The 17,834-nt window shown below is 43.6% G+C and overlaps 1 protein-coding gene across 1 annotated transcript in view; it reads left to right on the plus strand.

The window, feature by feature from the left end:
* Positions 1-17,834, plus strand: part of LOC121293057 (IQ motif and SEC7 domain-containing protein 3-like) — a 272,674-nt gene that overhangs the window by 143,468 nt on the left and 111,372 nt on the right. Inside the window, exon 5 of the mRNA XM_041215648.1 lies at positions 13,952-14,074. Coding sequence (XP_041071582.1) covers positions 13,952-14,074 — 123 coding nt within the window. The remainder of the gene's footprint in view (positions 1-13,951; positions 14,075-17,834) is intronic.

Here is a 17,834-nt window from a genome sequence, read left to right on the forward strand (position 1 = left end):
GTACCACAGGGATCTGTTCTGTGTCCCTTATTATTCGTCATTTATATAAATGACATAGATGACTATGTGGGGGATAGGATTAGTAAGTTTGTGGATGACACTAAGAATAGCCGGATGGTTAACAGTGAGGTTGAGGTCTTGGGCTACAGGAAGATATTATTGGGATGGTCAAATGGGCAGATAAGTGGCAGATGGAATTTAACCCTGAAAAGTGTGAGGTGATGCACTTTGGATGGAGTAATTTGACAAGGAAGTATTCAATGAATAGCATGGCACTAGGAAGTTCTGAGGAACAAAGGGACCTTGGCATGTGTGTCCATAGATCTCTGAAAGCGGAGGGGCATGTTAGTGGGATGGTGAAAAAGGCATGTGGGACACTTGCCTTTATCAACTGAGGCATAGATTACAAAAGTAGGGAGGTCATGTTGGAGTTGTATAGAACCTTGGTGAGGTCACAGCTGGAGTACTGTGTGCAATTCCAGTTGCCACACTTTAGGAAAGATGTGATTGCACTGGAGGGGATGCAGAGGAGATTCACCAGAATGTTGCCTGGGATGAAATATTTAAGTTATGAAGAGAGGTTGGATAGACTTGGGTTGTTTTCGTTGGAACAGAGAAGGCTGAGGGGCGACCTGATCGAGGTGTACAAGATTATGAGGGGCATGGACAGGGTGGATAGGGAGTAGCTGTTCCCCTTGGTTGAAGGGTCAGTAACAAGGGGAGACAAGTTCAAAGTGAGGGGCAGGAGGTTTAGGGGAGATGTGAGGGAAAACTTTTTACCCAGAGGGTGGTGACGGTCTGGAATGCGCTGTCTGGGAGGGTGGTGGAGGCAGGTTGCCTCACATCTTTAAAAAGTACCTGAATGAGCACATGGCACATCATAACATTCATGGCTATGGGCCAAGTGCTGGTAAATGGGATTAGGTAGGTGGATCAGGTGTTTCTTACGTGTCAGTGCAGACTCGATGGGCCGAAGGGCCTTTTCTGCACTGTGTGATTCTGTGATCTCCTTGTACAAGATGCTATCTTGAGCTGTCAATTCATCTTGTCATGCCCAGTATGCTCCTGTGACCACAGGTGTATCCTTCAAGCTCTCAGGCCATCCTTTCATCACTACTTCATGCAGCACTTAGAAAGTTGCATCTTGTTGAATAGTTTGCTTGATTTGAGCAAGGTGCTTATCTTTCAGATTCAATGTCTCTGTTGGGTTGATGACTTTCAGAGCGTGTGGAGCTGTTGCTGCTTCACATTGAATCTGGAAGGTTTCATATTCTGTTTCAGCATCCTCAACTTTCTTCATAGGGAGTGCTGCAAGTCTGTGATATATATCTGTTTCCCTTGTATATCATGTCCAGATGATATCTTTGTAAACAAAGTAACATTCTTTGCAGATGCTTTGGAGCAGATAGTAGTGGTTTGAGAAAAATGCTTGTGGTCAGACTCCACTGTCACTTTGTCTCTCCCAAGCAGCTATTGATGAAAATGCTCACAGGCAAAAACAATAGCCAGGCACTCTTTCTCAATCTGAACATAGCGTCGTTCCATTTGCACTAGTGCCCTGGATGTAAATGTGACCGGTTATCCTTGCTGCATCAGAGTTGCTCCCAGACCCGTCTTGCTGGCATCATACTGCAAAATGATTTCATCATTGACATTATAGTACTTCAGCACTAGCACTGTCATCATGCATTGTTTGATTTTAGTGAATGTTGCTTCTTGTTTTGTGCCCCAATACCACAGCACATCCTTGGCAGTGAGCTTGCCTAATAGTTCACACTCTGCTGCCAAATTAGGCGAACCTTTAACTATGTAGTTCACAAATCCAACAAATCATTTCACTGCTTTCATGTAGCTGCTACAGGTCTAACTTTGTCAGGATCCGAGCAAAGACCTTTTGCTGCCAGTACATGTCCTATGTTCTTGACTTCATGCATCTTCAGTTGCAATTTTTTCTTGTTCAGCTTCAGGTTCCTCTGGTGAGCTCTCTCTAGGAGCCGTATTAAATTCTGATCATGGTCAGCTATGGCTTCTTCCATTGTGTCTCCACATTCATAGACTAGCAAATCATCTACTATGGATTTCACTCTGGGAAGATCACTGACTATTCCATTCTGTCTGTGTTGATAATCTTCTGAAGCCATGGAAATGCCAAATGGCATGCACAACCATCTGTATCTTTTGAACGGTGTCCAGAATGTAATTAGAAAGCTGCTGCTTTTATCCAGATTCACTTGCCAGTAACATCCTTCACATTTAGGTTAGTAAAGATCTTTGCTTTGGCAAGTTGCGGTAAAATTCCTTCATGGTTGGCATGGGGCAGTGAGATCTCTTCAGTACTTTATTTAGATCCTTTGGGTCTAAGCTTTCCAGGTTGCTCCACTGCTACCATGCTGCTAATTCAGTCTGTAGGAGTTTTCACTTTTTTGATTATTCCCCTCTTTTCCAGTTCTCTTTTTTTAGGCTTGACTTGAGGACAACTGGAACTCTTCTTGGCAGATGCTGAATTGATCTTACACTCTCATCTACTTCAAGATGATATTCTCTTGGTAGACATCCCAACCCTGTCAACACATCTTTGTACTCCTTTCGGATCTATTCTGTTGTCAGTGGTTTTGTGTGCTGCGACACATTGTAAATCTCTGTTGGCATATTCAGGGTTACCAGTCCAATCTTTAGACTTGCTTCAGCTGAGGTGAATAGCCATTGTGTCCCATCTATCATCCAGAACTGTAGATCTTCCTTCTTGCCATTACATTGGGCTCTCAGACTAATTTGTCCACTCGGTAAGAGTATCGTGCCATCAAATAGCCTCAACTTTACTTTTGAGGGCTTCATTTTCGGATTGCCATGTTGAGCCACTTCGCACAGGTCAGTGATGGTCATGATGTTGCATGGTGCATCAGTATCTAAATGACACTTCTGGTTTGCTTGATATCCTCCCCCTGCGTTCACCATTATAACAGTCAAAAAACATTTTTCACCTATTGACTTGATGGAACCAACCTGTTGGATCATGTATAGTTCTTCATCAGGTCCTTTGTTGATATCTTGCCACTGACCATCTGTATAGCTTTGCTTTGCTTCTTTCTAGCCAAACACTTGTGTGTGAAATAATTTGGCTTATTGCATTAAAACACTCCTTTCCCCATGCTGGGAAATCCTTCTTTATCTTGCATGCTGTCCTCTGTAGTATTTGCATCCTGCCCTTTGTCTGCGACTGCTCCGCTCTTTCAGCTTGGACTGTCTCCCAGTCATCTGCTCTGCCATACGTATGCTTAGCTGACGTTTCACAACTTCCGCATTTTGACGCACGTTTATCGCTTTCTTTAGCATCAGTTTCTCATCTGTCAGCAGACTTCTTCTCACTGAGGGGTCTTGCACGCCTAAGACTAATCTATCTTTAATCATGTTACTTCTGAACAAGCCAGATCCCAAGGTGGAACCTAGCTTGATAGGTCCTAACTTTTGTTTTTTGTTTAGATACGTAGAGAGATCTTCTGGCTTCTCGCAAGCCTATTTTGCTTTAAGCCTGCATCCTGCAGCTTTCTCTCTTTAAGCTTAGAGCCTTCCTATCTGCACCTTGCTTTCACTTCCACTGAAGAGGATCTTGTTCCAGATTCCTGTTCTTATCCTTTGACTAGAAGGTCTTTTGAGGACCCCCTTCTGTTCTTTGGGGAAATCTGCTTCCTGCACCTCCCTCCTGTCCAGCTTTTCCTGGCAGCTGCTTCCAATCTTAGAGCATAATCACCAACTGAATGAACTTTGGTTTAGAACTTGCTATCTGTCCCTCTCCTGTGCTACTTCTGCCGGCAACTCCTTTCAACCTTAGAGCACACTGTCTAGCTGAACTCAAACTGCTTTCCATTTCTCTGTCTGTGTGCGTGTGTGGGGCCTCCATCTTTTGACTCCTGTTGCTAGGCAACAGCACAGTTTTTTCTATCTTGTTTGCTTTAAATCCCCTTCAAGAGTCATAAAACCTCATTAAAATGCAAGCATCTTTTAAAGTGAAACTAAAACTCAGGTTTCATCCTCTTAATCCACAAAATATAGAAATACAAATTAAACTTGATCTGATTGTTAGGAAATAGAGCTAGTTTTCAGTAAGTTATATGTATATTTGGAAGTGTTAGAAATAAGGTATATCTTTAAGTTTAAGTTTAATTTGTATTTCTTTTAGCTGTCTAAATTCACATGATTCTGCAAGCTGTGTTACTGCAACTGTATAATGTTCAATGGTTTCTTGTGCACCTTGTGCTCTAGTGTTGAATACGGAGTGTTCATAAGTAACATTCTCTCGGGGTCAAAGAGTTCATTCAAGGCTTTCAAAATCTCTGTTATCTTTTTTATTTGCTCATTGGTTAGATTTAGGGTTGTATATAATTTGTAGCAATCCCTCTCCAGCAGCGTCATAAGTGTGGCTACTCTTCTCAGTTTCAGCTTGTTAATTAAATTTGTTGCAATTCGTGGTTTTGCTATTGCAAGTGGAAAAACTGCCAATTCTCCCATGTATTGTCTTTCATTTCTACTAGTGCTGGGAGGGGGAAGTTTATAGCAGCCATATTAACTCACTCAGCATCTTACTTGCAGCCTTTGACTTGTTTGCTTTTCCTTATCCTTGTTTCAGCAGCTTTTAGCAGATTTGAACATTTCTGTGCGCCTGGGTTCTCTGTGTCTTCTCTGCAGAATTTAAAACTCTATTTTTTCTCCACTGCCTGACACCATGTTTTATGTATAAGGTCAGCTGTATTTCATCAGTGAGAAGCTTTGCTGACTGATGAGAAATGGCAGCCTACAATCAGCTTGCCTCATGGCAGGGTCATATGACTATGGCAAGCCAGGTAATACACTTAGTAAAGATTGCATTTCCTAAACCTAAACATGTATGTACTTTATGATGACAATACATATTTAATCTGAAGTTGGATCTGTTTTGAGAGAGGTTTTATGTTCCTCATCACAATTGCAACCTACAGCTTTTGTGCAAAAGCAACAGAGATTATCTCCAAGCCTTGAGTGATATCTTACTGAGGATGCAACAACTTAATATTTAGATTTTCTTTCCATGCCTTCTATGGTTACTTAGTAATCATATGTACAGAGGTGGGTACAGTTATCTTGGCATCTCACAGAATTGGTACGGCACAGAAGGAGGCCATCTGGGTCCATCATGTCTACACTAGTTCTCCAAATGAGCAACTCAGCTACTTCCGTTCTCCTGCCTTCCCCCCATAACTCTGTACATTCTTCCTTTTCAGAGAACAGTCCAATTCCCTTTTGAATGCTTCAATTGAACCCACCACCACCATACTCTCAGGCGGCTAGAGCATTCCAGACCCAAACCACTGGCTGCATAACAAAAGTTTTTTCTCGTATCACTATTGTTTCTTTTACTAACTGCTTTAAATCTGTGCTCTCTCATTCTTGATCCTTTCATGAATGGGAGTAGTTTCTCCCTATCTACTCTGTCCAGAGCCCTCATGATTTTGAATACCTCTATCAAAACCCCTTTCAGCCTTTTCTCTAAGGAAGACAGTCCCAACTTCTCCAATCTATCTTCATAATTGAAGTTCCTCATCCCAGGAACCATTCTTGTGAATCTCTTCTTCAGTCTCTCCAATGTCTTCACATCCTTCCTAAAGTGTGGTGCCCAGAACTGAATGCAATACTCCAGCTGAGGCTGAACTAGTGATGTATACAAGTTCAACATAACCACCTTGCTCTTGTACTCTATGCCCCTATTAATAAAATCCAGGATACTGTATGCTTTATTAACCACACTCTCAATCCTGTCCTGACACCTTCAATACACTCAGGTCTCTCTGCGCGTGCAACCCTTTTAGAGTTGTACCCTCTACTTTGTACTGTCTCTCTATGTTCTTTCCACCAAAATGAATCACTTCACATTTCTCTGCACTGTACTTCATCTGCCGCTTGTCCACCCGTTCCACCAATTTGCCTATACCCTTTTGAAGCTCTACGCTATCCTCCTCACAGTTCACAATACTTCTGAGTTTCGTATCATTCACAAACTTTGAAATTGTGCCCTGTACACTAAAATTTAGGTCACTAATATATATCAGGAAAAGTAAGGGTCCCAACACGGTCCCCTGGGGATCTCCACTACAAAACTTCCTCCCGCCTGGAAAACGTTTCTCCTTAACAATTGATCATTTTCAATACGGATTTTATATATTAGTGCTATGACTGCCATGGACAATGGCTTTTCATGCTGTTAAGCAGATGTCTTTCCCTATAATGTAAACTAAAATAGAATATTGGCAACATGGGCGGCATTGTGAAGTGAAGCACAGTCTGTATCACCAGGGCCACAAAATGTGTGCTAGTGGATTGGCCGATGTAAGTTCTCGCTTGAAAGTTGTGAATAGTGCCTTAGTGAATAGGTGGACAGATATGCAACAGACAAGTGGGTGGAAGACAAATCTAAAAACTGGAGCCAGTGCTTTTAAGGCCACTTTGCTGGTGAGGCACCACGTTGTAATTTGACTGCTTGGTGCAAACACAGTGCAGAAACTCCTTGGCCTGAATCTTATGTTCTGAGGTCAGGCGCATGCCCAACCTGAATGCACGTAAAATTGCATGAAAATACATTGGGCATGGGCCCTGACATCATGCATGCCTGCAATATTGAGGTCGGCGAGTGCACGCGAGAATCGGAGCAGCACTCGCTGACAATTAAAGGGCAAATTAAGGGCATTAAAAAGCCTATTGACCACGACATTACATTGCCTGTGCGATTTTTAACTCATCACATGGGCAAAACGGGTGGGCGTATTTCATGTTTTAATCATTTCCTTATCCACAGGCGGGATAAAAAGCCCCCGGAGCAGCAGCACTTTCTTTGTCATTGCCAGTCCTTTGCTGTGTGAGTAGAATTGTCCCAGATTTTCTTGGCATCTCGTTTGATTGCCAAGCCTGCCTTTCAGCATCTCAGATCCTCATCTTCCCTGGAAGGTTCCTCTGAGTATTGCAGCACAGCACTCCTTCATTTTCAAGGCACTGCTCCTCTGCATCCCATCTAATGGGGGTAATGTATTCCAATGGTGGAAGAGGAAGAGAGGGGCAAGAGGGAGAGGAGGTCAGGTGGGCACGGGCAGCATCCCAGGGACAGACTTTTAAGAGGAGAGGTACGGGGTCAGTTGGTCCAGGTCAAGCGGGGAGGCCAAAGCAGGAGGGTGTGCCAAAGACGCCACTAACCAGCATCTAGAGTGTTCAGACAGTGCTCCAACTACCTCCAGTTGTCCGAGGTCCAATGCCGCAGGAGGCTCTGCCTCTCCAGGGACCAAGTGACGGCAATATGTCACATGATAGGCCTGGAAATAGCCTCCAACTGCGTGGGCAGACACCCCAAGCCGGCGGCTTTGAAGGTCACAGTGGCCCTCAACTTCTATGCCTCTGGTTCTTTTCAGGGCTCAGTGGGGGATCTGTGTGGGGTTTCTCAATCAGCTGCACACAGTTGCATCAAGCTCATGACTGATGCTATCTTTAGATGTCCAAACTTTCATCTACTTCTGGACAGACGAGGCGAGCCAGGCAGAGAGATCACTGAGAAAGAGGCTTTACTACAATAGCTGGATTCCCCCACGTCCAGGGTGTAATAGGTTGCACTCACATGGCCATCAAGGCACCAACAGGTGAACCTGAAGCTTTCGTAAACAGACACGGCTTCCACTCAATGAATGTTCAGATTGTGATCACAGAACACAAATTCTCCAAGTTTGTGCCCGTTACCCTGGGAGCTCACACGATGCTTACGTCTTGCAGCACTCAGGTACCAAGGCTGTTCATGGCTCGTGCATGAGTGGATGGGGTAACAGGGGCTATCCCTTGAAGAGATGGTTGAAGACCCCAATCCGTCACCCAAGAAATGAGGCTGAGGAGAGATCCAACAGGAGTCATGCCTCCATGGTGGTGGAGAGGACTATGGCCTGCTTAAGATGCGCGTCAGATGCCTGGACCAGTCAAAGGGAGCATTGCAGTATCCTCCAGAGTGTGTCTCCTTCATAGTCGTCACATGCTGCTTCCTGCACAACCTGGCTCTAGCAAAGGGGGACCCAGTGGAGGCTGAGGAAATTGAGGCAGCTCCACAGACCATGGAGGATGACTCAAGTGATGGCTCAGAGGAAGAGCCTGAGAAGGCACAGGGTGTGAACCTCGAGGCAGAGGACAGGAACATTCATGGAGACAGAGACACCAGGGATGCTTTGATGCAGCGGCTTTGGAGGCAGTCTGCTGACTCTGCTGTCCTGATGGCCCTGATGACCTTGCAGTCATCCCCTGGCCGCCGGAGCCTGAGCAGGCTCTGCCTTGGAGGTACATCCAGCCCAATAGCTGGGAACTCCTCAGTCATCATGGCATCATCAGATGCAGCGGCCGTTGGCAGAGGGGTGGAGGTGCTGGTGCCCTCATCCATAATGTCCTGAGAGAAGCCCAAAGAGATGACAGGCAGCTCATATGCTAGCTTAAGGTGTGTTTGCATCTCGCTGCTCACCACTGATGGAAGGGAACCGAGCAGAGAGACTAGGTGCCTCATCTATTTCTCACACTGGCAGTGAACTCCTGAGGTCATTGCCTACATGAGGGCTTATAGGTCCGAGTGCAACCCCAGGAATCCCTGGGTCTGCTCCTGAAGCTGCCTCTCCATGAGATTCATCACCCTCTCAATGGGGGAGGCTGTGCACTCAGTGTTAAAGGTCAACGCCGAACTCATGCTCCGTATGAACTCCTCCATGATGGAGACTATGGCACACAGACCCTCATGGATCTACACCACTTCTCCCTGCGCATCCCGCTGCACATCCAGCATCTGCCGCCTGATGGACGACTCCAGAGGCTCATCATCTGCCTTGGTCCTGGTCTCTGGCTATGCTCCCACTGTTGGCACCCTGGGACCTCTCTGCCTCTGCCAGCTCCTCATGTGAGTATGATGTACCCTCACCGCTGTGCATTACCTGCAGAACCGAATAACTAATGCCCACCGATGTGGTTTAGAGAGACAGTGTGACTGTCTTCCTTGGGGCTCAATGGGGGATCCTCAGGGTCGCCAGTGGCTCCTGTGGATGGTGCATCTGCAGGAGGAAGATTAGTACGTTCAACCATCAAAGTCACTATGCATGCTAAATGGGCTAAGGAGACAGTGGAGACCTGCTGCATGGTGCCATCTGCATTGGAACTTCAGTGGGCTCTCTGGCTACGACAGTTCAGTTTCTGATGAGAGGAGCCTGTTATGTTTCCTGTACCCACTGCGCATATATCTGTCACCTGCACTTTTGCCTTCATCCGAGACCCCCTGCCTCACCACGACCGGAGGAGCGAGCTGGCCGGTGGCATTCCAGGTCCAGCGCATCGCTTTGTGCTTCATGAGGATGCACAGATTTGGCACTCCTCCACCCATTCTGTGTGCTCTGTGGCGTTATGATTGCTCTTCTCCTGACAGGGAACAATAGCCTCATTATTGCTCTGTCTCCCTGAAGGTCCTTTCCTATTCCCACCTGCCCTCCCACCAGGACATTAGATGGGCCGTATCACTGTGGCACACCTCACCTGCAATGTACTGAGGCCAGTCGTGCTGACATCCCAGCCTTGGCAGGGAAGGCTTAAGTGCCAGTTGGCATACACTCTCTTAGACCCCTGAACGTTCTGAGCAACGGGCACCCGACTAAAGTTCGCCGCACAGGTCCATGCCATTTCTGCATTTACCTTTGCTGACTGCAGCAGATCATTGAACCTTTTGCGGCACTGAAGCCACGGGCGGTGCACCACGTCGTGCCCACTGACCTGGGTGGTGACTGCTGTCCAGACCATCTTAGTCAAGTGGGGCAGCCTTTTCATGCCATCCCTGGGCATTAGGATATGCCGCCTGACACTTACCTCTTCGGCCAGCACTCCCAGACACTCATCTGAGAAACGGGGGGCAGAGTGCCTACCCATGTCCAGCCTTTAATGACTACCAGGTGCTGAGGCTATGACGGCACACCAGGACATTTGTTGAATTGCTTCCATACAGCCCCCTCAACCTCCCCCACAACTCCTGGCAGCCTTCAGGGAGCTGTCTCGTCCATTTTTTGAACACCCCACCAGGTCCCCATTGGACCTGGTGCCTGATGTGTTTCTACCCCCGCACATGGAAAACACTCTGGCAGTTGTGTTTCATGCTGGGTGGGCCTTAATTGGCCACCTAGCATAAGATTACGTTCACAACGCAAATTCGGCTGGGAGCGGGTTTTACATCCACTTCTAGCCACACCGACTTCGGGCACACCCCAAGGGTAGAATTCAGGCGCTTGCTTTTCAGTGGGAACCAAGTGGAAAGTGTACTTCGATATTCTTCTCCAGTCCTGAGCACTTATTGCCCATTTTTACCCTCTGCTTTCTTTCTGTTTGTCACATCTTGCCTGGTCTATTGCACCATGGCTCCATGAGGAAGATTTCCCTCTACTACAAAAATGGTCACTTCCATTTATTCTCCTCCTTCGGGAACTTGAGATTTTCTTTGGTAAAGAGGAGCTTTTCACGACTCCTTTGGCTATCTTCTTTATTAAACAACTATCCCCTACTTACTAAAATCTTCGGAACATTGATTTAAATATATCAGCCCATTACAACTGTGCCCACAAATGTGCCAAGACTGATTGCAGAATAAGCCATGACAAGTGTTCTTTATTGATAATTTTGCTCTCTTTTCAGAAGATCCTCCAAGTTGGCATATTAGAAGAATGAGATTGAGAAAACTATGGGGTAAATGTTCCATGTGTGCCCAGGTGACTAGATTGATTCTTAGGATGACAAGGTTGTCCTATGAGTGGAGATTGAGTAGAATGGGCCTATTTTCTCTGGAGCTTAAAAAATGAGAAGTGATGTCATTGAAACATATTAAACTCTTAGATGGCTTCATGGTGTAGATTCAGAGTGTCTGGTTCTCCTGACTGGAGAGTCCAGAACTAGGCATCATAGTTTCAGGATAAGAGGTCGGCTGTTTAGAACTGGGATGAGGGGATATTTTTTTCACTCAAAGGGTTGTGAGTCTTTGGAATTCTCTACCCAGAGGGCTGTGGATGCTCAGTTGATGGATATATTCAATACTGAGATAGACCTTTTGGCATCAAGGGAATCAAGGAATATAGGAATAGGGTGGGAAGTAGAATTGATGAAGAAGACTGTGTCTTACTGAATGGCAGAGCGGGCTCAAGGGGTCTACTCTTGCTGCTATTTCATATGTTCTTATCAGATGAGGTTTCTCCCCTATCGTGTTTTGAAAAATGTAGGCACACCTGGTATCTTGCTGCCAGGATAGACTCAGAAAACCTAGGCTGATGTATCCTAAGTCTAATGTAATTATGCTATAAATATAACATGCTCTGAATGCACATCTGCAAAAACTAAAAGTATTGAGAGTCTTCTGAAGATGAAATAATTTAGAACTGCAGAGAGCACCTTGATATTGAATGATGATTTAAAAGGAGAGAACAAAGTAGTTCTTGTGTTTTTCTTCATGCTTCCCCTTCATATCTTCTCCTTTGACATTGCATTATTGCTGATTATTCACCTGGGATGGGGGGGGAGGTAGTTATCGTATGGGGAAAGGTTGGCAAGCTGGATCTGTGTCCATTGGAGTTCAGAATAATGAGAGGTGATCTCATTGAAACATATAAGATCCTGAGGAGACTTGACAGAGTGGATGATGAAAGAAAGTTTCCCCCTCCGGGAGAGACTAGAACTAGGGTACACAGTTTAAAAATAAAGGGTTTCCCATTTAAGACAGAGATGAGAAGAATTTTTTTTTCTCCCAGAGGGTTGTGAATCTTTCGAACTCTCTTCCCCAGAGAGCGGTGGAGGCAGGGTCATTGAACATCTTTAAAACTGAGTTAGATAGATTCTTTCCTAATAAGGGAGTCAAAGGTAATCTGGGGTAGGTGGGAATGTGGAGTTGAGGCCACAATCTGATCAGCCATGATCTTATTGAATGGTGTAGCAGGCTCAAAGGGCTGAATGCTCCAAATTTGTATTTTGTGTGTTCACATCTACTGCTCATGCTGTGAGTCTTCAGGTGGGAGTGCATTCCAATTCAAGCAAGGCATTGTTAGTTGCAACTGGGGACATGTAGGTCTTCATTCACTGATGCAGGGGCTACTGGCACATGCTTCTTACTGCAAAGGTGTTTTTCAGTGACAGTCTGAAATGTACTTCTTCAAATGTCTGTGCTCCAGTATGGAGACTTCACCGCTAAATATTTTAATCACATGTAGACTGATGTCACTTATTGAAGTCAATCCTACATGAAATGATGCTCCACTTGCATGAGTCCTTGCGTCATGGTTTTGGCCACCCACCAGGTGTATTAACACCATCAAGCTCTCCATCTAGTTCATCTTTTGGTAGGTGACTGTCATCCATTTTAATGATGTGGTCCAGCCATTGTAATTGACATTGTTTAGACATTGCCGTGATACTTCCTGAATTAGAAAACTGCAGTGATTCTATATTGTAGAGTCTATGCTGGCAGTGGATCCCAAGGATCTTTCTCAAGCAACACATATGAAATGAATTTAATCAGCATTTCTGCATTGATATATAGTCCAGGTTTCAGCACCATACAGCTGTATATATACACACATATTATATGTATTACATTATTTTACTTTACATATATGTATACGTGTATACAATCCACTTGAAGGCACTATTTCACTGGAGATTTACAGGCATTGTAAATGGGGAAAATGCAATGCAAGCACTTCCTGTCTATCATTTGAACCCTGAGACTGGCTTATTGTGTACCTTATTGAAAGGCATTTCCTATAATATACAGCACAACGCGGACAGTAAACAATTCTCATGTAATTAGTTTGCTGTTAATTTTTCTTAGATGATAGCGGATTTCTTTGACACTTCTTATTGTTGTCCTTTTGAGGATAAAGTTACAAGTTTCCTAATAGCTCAGCTACTAAGTGGCCTAACCAGCTGAGCTACACATATACTATGCCTGATTCTTGGTCTCTGAAAGTTAGCTGATTTTAACCAGGACAGAAGTAATTGACCTCAAAACTCCTGAGTTATAATGGGGGGAAAAAACATCAATGTGGTTCCTCCTCATGGTTATCATCAAGCAACTGTCCTGGAAGTGTATATGTTTGTATGTTGGGTAAGCACAGGATTAGTTTTCACTGTGAATTATCAAATAGCCTTTCTAAGCTCACTGCTTAGAGTCATGCTGGAAGAATGGCTACTTAGGAGAGGTACCCAAGGACAACCAAAGCCCATGCAAATATTTACCAGCAAAGGGTCAGTTGGTCTGTGTTTCCTCTTTTTCTACATCTGACTATTAGGTGGGAAGGCAGATAGCCCATTCCCTGCCATTCAATGTCACTTCAGCAATTTCTCGCTTCAATATACATTATTCCATTCAAACATGGATGACCACACCATAATGAGACAGAAAATATGGGAAACATTATATGGCATATTTCCCATCGTTTGCACCTTAGCAACACTCTGTGTTGGGAATGCCAACTTCTCTGATATCTATCGAAGTCAGTCTGATTTAAAGACTGCAATAAAATGTGGTTTTATTGACTGCCATGGAATGGAAATTGGATGGATCCCAATGGGCAGGTTATTGTCCATGTGATGAAGATGAAAATTTACTGCAAAATATTTAAGCTGTGACTGATGAAGGTTACTCCACCATGCTATCCAAAACCCATGGTTATTCCACCATGCTATCCAAAACCCATGGTTACTCCACCGTGCTATCCAAAACCCATGGTTACTCCACCGTGCTATCCAAAACCCATGGTTACTCCACCATGCTATCCAAAACCCATGGTTACTCCACCATGCTATCCAAAACCCATAGCCTATTTTAAGTACTAATATGGAATTCACCCCCCAAAGGGAGGAATCAATTGACTATATTTCTTTTGTTTTGTTCCAGTTGTGTTGTTGATGAGATGGATTTTTCTAACATGGAATTAGATGAAGCTCTGCGCAAGTTCCAGGCTCATATTCGAGTGCAGGGAGAGGCACAGAAGGTCGAGCGACTCATTGAAGCATTTAGGTAATGAGAATGATTTTTCTTCAAAGAGTAATTGCAGGTAAAATCAAGAGTGGCCACTTGAAGTGACTTGGAACCTTTTACAATAACTGTAACAGTATGTTCAGTTTTCAATTCAGTAATTTGTAAATATTTTGGAATTTCCAGCATTTTCTATTTTTATTTCAAAACTTATCAACTTTATTAACTGTTCCAATTCAAATTTGGAAATTGGTTTGAGCCCACATAATAATTACAATAACAGGGCATTTTAGAACAGCTTAAATAAGTTAGAATAATTGATGATGGCAACTGGATAAAGACTCTTAACCAGGCTCATTTCAATGAATATTTAAACAGAATTGTTCACTAAGAGAAAAAAAAGGCCCTCTGTTTAAATTTGCATCGTGTTTATAAATTGTGAATTAGTGTAACGATATCTACATATCTACAGAAAATGATTCCCGGAGTATCAATTAGTCAAAATCTAGGTTTTAAATTACGTCCTTTTTAAGTAATTTTCAGGGATTAATGCAGTTATTACAGCAAATAGAGAAGCAAATCTCAAAGTATGATTCAATGTCAGTTTTACTGTGATAATTGTTGGCCAGCTGAATAGATTTGGACAGAAAATCACTGTTATCCTCTGTGTACTGCCAGGTCCCATGTTCACCCCTCGAAACTTGTCCACCATTTACTAAGATTAGGGCAATAAGTTTCTACATCAACCTCACATTCCTACCCTATCTCTATGTCCCTTTTCTCCCAGTGCCAATGAATCTATCAATCTCAAATCTTGAATATATGCAAGGACTGAAATCCACAGCCCTCTGGGTAGAAAATTCCAAAGCATAGGAAGCATCCTGAGCATGGGAGTGACAGGCTGTCGCCTGCATGCTCTCACTGTGCTTGACACAATAGAATCAATTTCTCTGGGGTTAGCATCTAAAGAGCATCTAAAAAATGAGTATCATGTAGAGCAAAAGCGGATGCTAATCCTTGTCTGTGTTTTGCAACTGAAGAGCACTGCAGCTTTGCTATATGGCTTTTCAGGCGGTTGCACCTCACTGTACTCAGAGAGGGTGCAGCAATGCAAAGTACAAGCCACTGAGCATCCGAGACTAGTGCACTCAGATGCTTTAGCATTGGATTCAGTTCAAGGTAAACCGTTCTCGCGAAAAACAGCCCCTGTTGATTCCAGAGATGCTATTTAGATGCTAACTATTTTAAAGGGACAGGCTGCTCTTAGCTCTCGTTGAAAAAGATTTTTATTTTTGGAATTTTGAACTACAAATGTTTTATTAGCTGTGGGTTTATTAGCTGTGGGAATTATTGCCGAATGCTGTAACTCTTAATTCTTCACTGAGTAGTGTTGCCAACTTTCCAGGGTTGACCTGAAGTCATCTGGCTTTAAAGATTAATCTTCAGGACACTGCTGTGAGCAAAAAATCAGAGGGGAATTTAAAATAATTGTCCTTATCGTTTCATTGTATTTTAATACTTTTACTGGATATGAACATTTAGATAGGGAATAAGGCTCCCCATATCCTTTGATTCCTTGATAGACCGAAAATCTGTCCCTCCTAGCATAAATACATTCAGCAATGGAACATCTACAGCTCTCTAGGATAGAGAATTCCAAAGATTCACAACCCCTGAATCAAGAAATTTAATTTCATCTCAGTCCTAAATGATCGGACCCTCATCCTGAGCCTCTGCTCCATGTTCTAGATTCCCCAGCCAGGGGAAACAACTTCTTAGTATCTACGTGGTCAAGCCCTTTCAGAATCTTGAATGTTTCAATGAGATTACCTCTCATTCTTTTAAACTCCAGAGAATAAAGGCCCAATTTACTCAGTCTCTCATCATAGGAAAATCCTCTCACCCCAGGAACTAATCTAGCGAACCTTTACTGTAACACCTCCAATGCCTCTTCGATGTACTCACTCTTCTCCTTGTGTCTACTTCTCTCTCCTTCCTATCTCTCATCTCTCTTTTACTTATCCCTCCTCCTTCTTCCCCATCCCACTTATCCATCACCCCACCCCTTATCCCACCGTCTTCCAACCTGTTTAATTTAAATACTTCACTCCCCAGCCGGCTTACAACTCCAGGATTGGGACCCTAACATCGCATTAACTTCTGGGTCCCAATCCAGCTCTCCTTCGACAACATGCATGTGTTGCAGTTTGTAGTAATTATGCTTTTATTTAGTGTCTGATGCACCTTTAAGAATAATACGTGTTAAGGAAGATTACACGATCTGTAACCAATAGGAGAGTAGCGCGGTCTACCTCAGCAGTCAGTGCAGAGACAAAGTTGAAGTTGAAAGTATACATGTAGTTGCTGCTGAGTACATTGTAAATAAACTTAATAAAATAATAAACTTAAGCTAAATTTTCCACCCAAGAAGTGTCTGCAGATCACTCTATCAACAATAGTAGCAACTGGCCACCCTTATAACAAACTGGCGATGAGGATGAAACAGGATTGAACAGAAGAAATCAAGTCAAAAAGAAATTGGCATGTACCTCACCCAGTGATTGTAAGTAGCAAGCTCCGTTAGAATTGAAGAAGTAATCCTCTCTCAAAATGCCGCAATTTGGGGAGAATTGATCCTCTTGAACCAGCCACATAGAATGCCTCACGTCCTTTTTTCAAGCGAATGAGATTACGGGGGAAGAGAAGAGGCGAGTGATCCTTTTTAAGTACTTGCGGGAGCAAAACCGACAGTCTGATTCAAAGTTTGACAGCACCCAATGCTCCAGATTCAAAAATTTTCGATGAATCGGTGGACCTTGTGAAGGGTCATTTTCAACCAAAGCCCTCAGCCACGATGCAGAGGTTCAGGTTTAATTCGTGAAATAGAATGAGACAATTGCATGCCATGTAGAAAATGTGAAGCAGCTAATAGAGTATTGTGAGTTCGGTATGACTCTAAAGGACATGCTCAGAGATCGTTTAGTGTGTGGTGTGAATGAATACACTATTCAGAAAAGATTATTGTCCAAAGTGAATTTGGATTTCAAGAAGGTGCTAGAGATAGCGCTGGCCATGGAAAATGCAGTAAGAGATTCAAAAGCAATACAGGGTGCACAAAATGCTGCCGACCTCCACGTCAGGCGGGAAACCCCAGCCGAAAATGGTGCAAAGATGCAAAACTCTGCCAAGAAGCAGAAACAGCTCCCACTAGCCAAAGAATAAAGAAAATTAATTTAGCAGCAAAATCGAAGATTAATTTTAATATAGGTGGAAACAAGCAGTCTTTAGCGATTGGCAGTTTAAAAAAACCGAATACTAATATTTCCAATCCACTGGGACCCTCCTAGAATCCAGTGAGTTCTGGAATATTTTGACCAATGCCTCCACTATCTCTGCAGTGACTTCCTTTAAAACTCTTGGATGCAGACCATCAGGTCCTGGCGACTTCTTTGCCTTTAGTCCCATTAGTTTGTCAAATACTTTCTTCCTCATGATAGAGATTGTTCCAAGATTGTTCCTACCATTAGCTCCTTGCTTAATTGATAGCTTTAGGATGTTCATAGTGTCCTCCACTGTGAAGACCGATATAAAATATTGGTTTAAATTATCTGCCATTTCCCTATTCCTCATTACCTATTCTCCAGTCGCATCCTCCAAGGGTTCCATGCTCGCTCTTTTTGTATACCCATAAAAGCTCTTGCTGTTTGTTTTTATATTTCGTGCCATTTTACTTTCATAGTCAATCTTCTCCCTCTTTATTAGCTTTTTAGTCATCCACTGCTGGTTCCTAAAAAAATCCCAA

Source organism: Carcharodon carcharias, chromosome 21, assembly GCF_017639515.1.
Source record: "Carcharodon carcharias isolate sCarCar2 chromosome 21, sCarCar2.pri, whole genome shotgun sequence".
In the NCBI taxonomy this organism is placed as follows: domain Eukaryota; kingdom Metazoa; phylum Chordata; class Chondrichthyes; order Lamniformes; family Lamnidae; genus Carcharodon; species Carcharodon carcharias.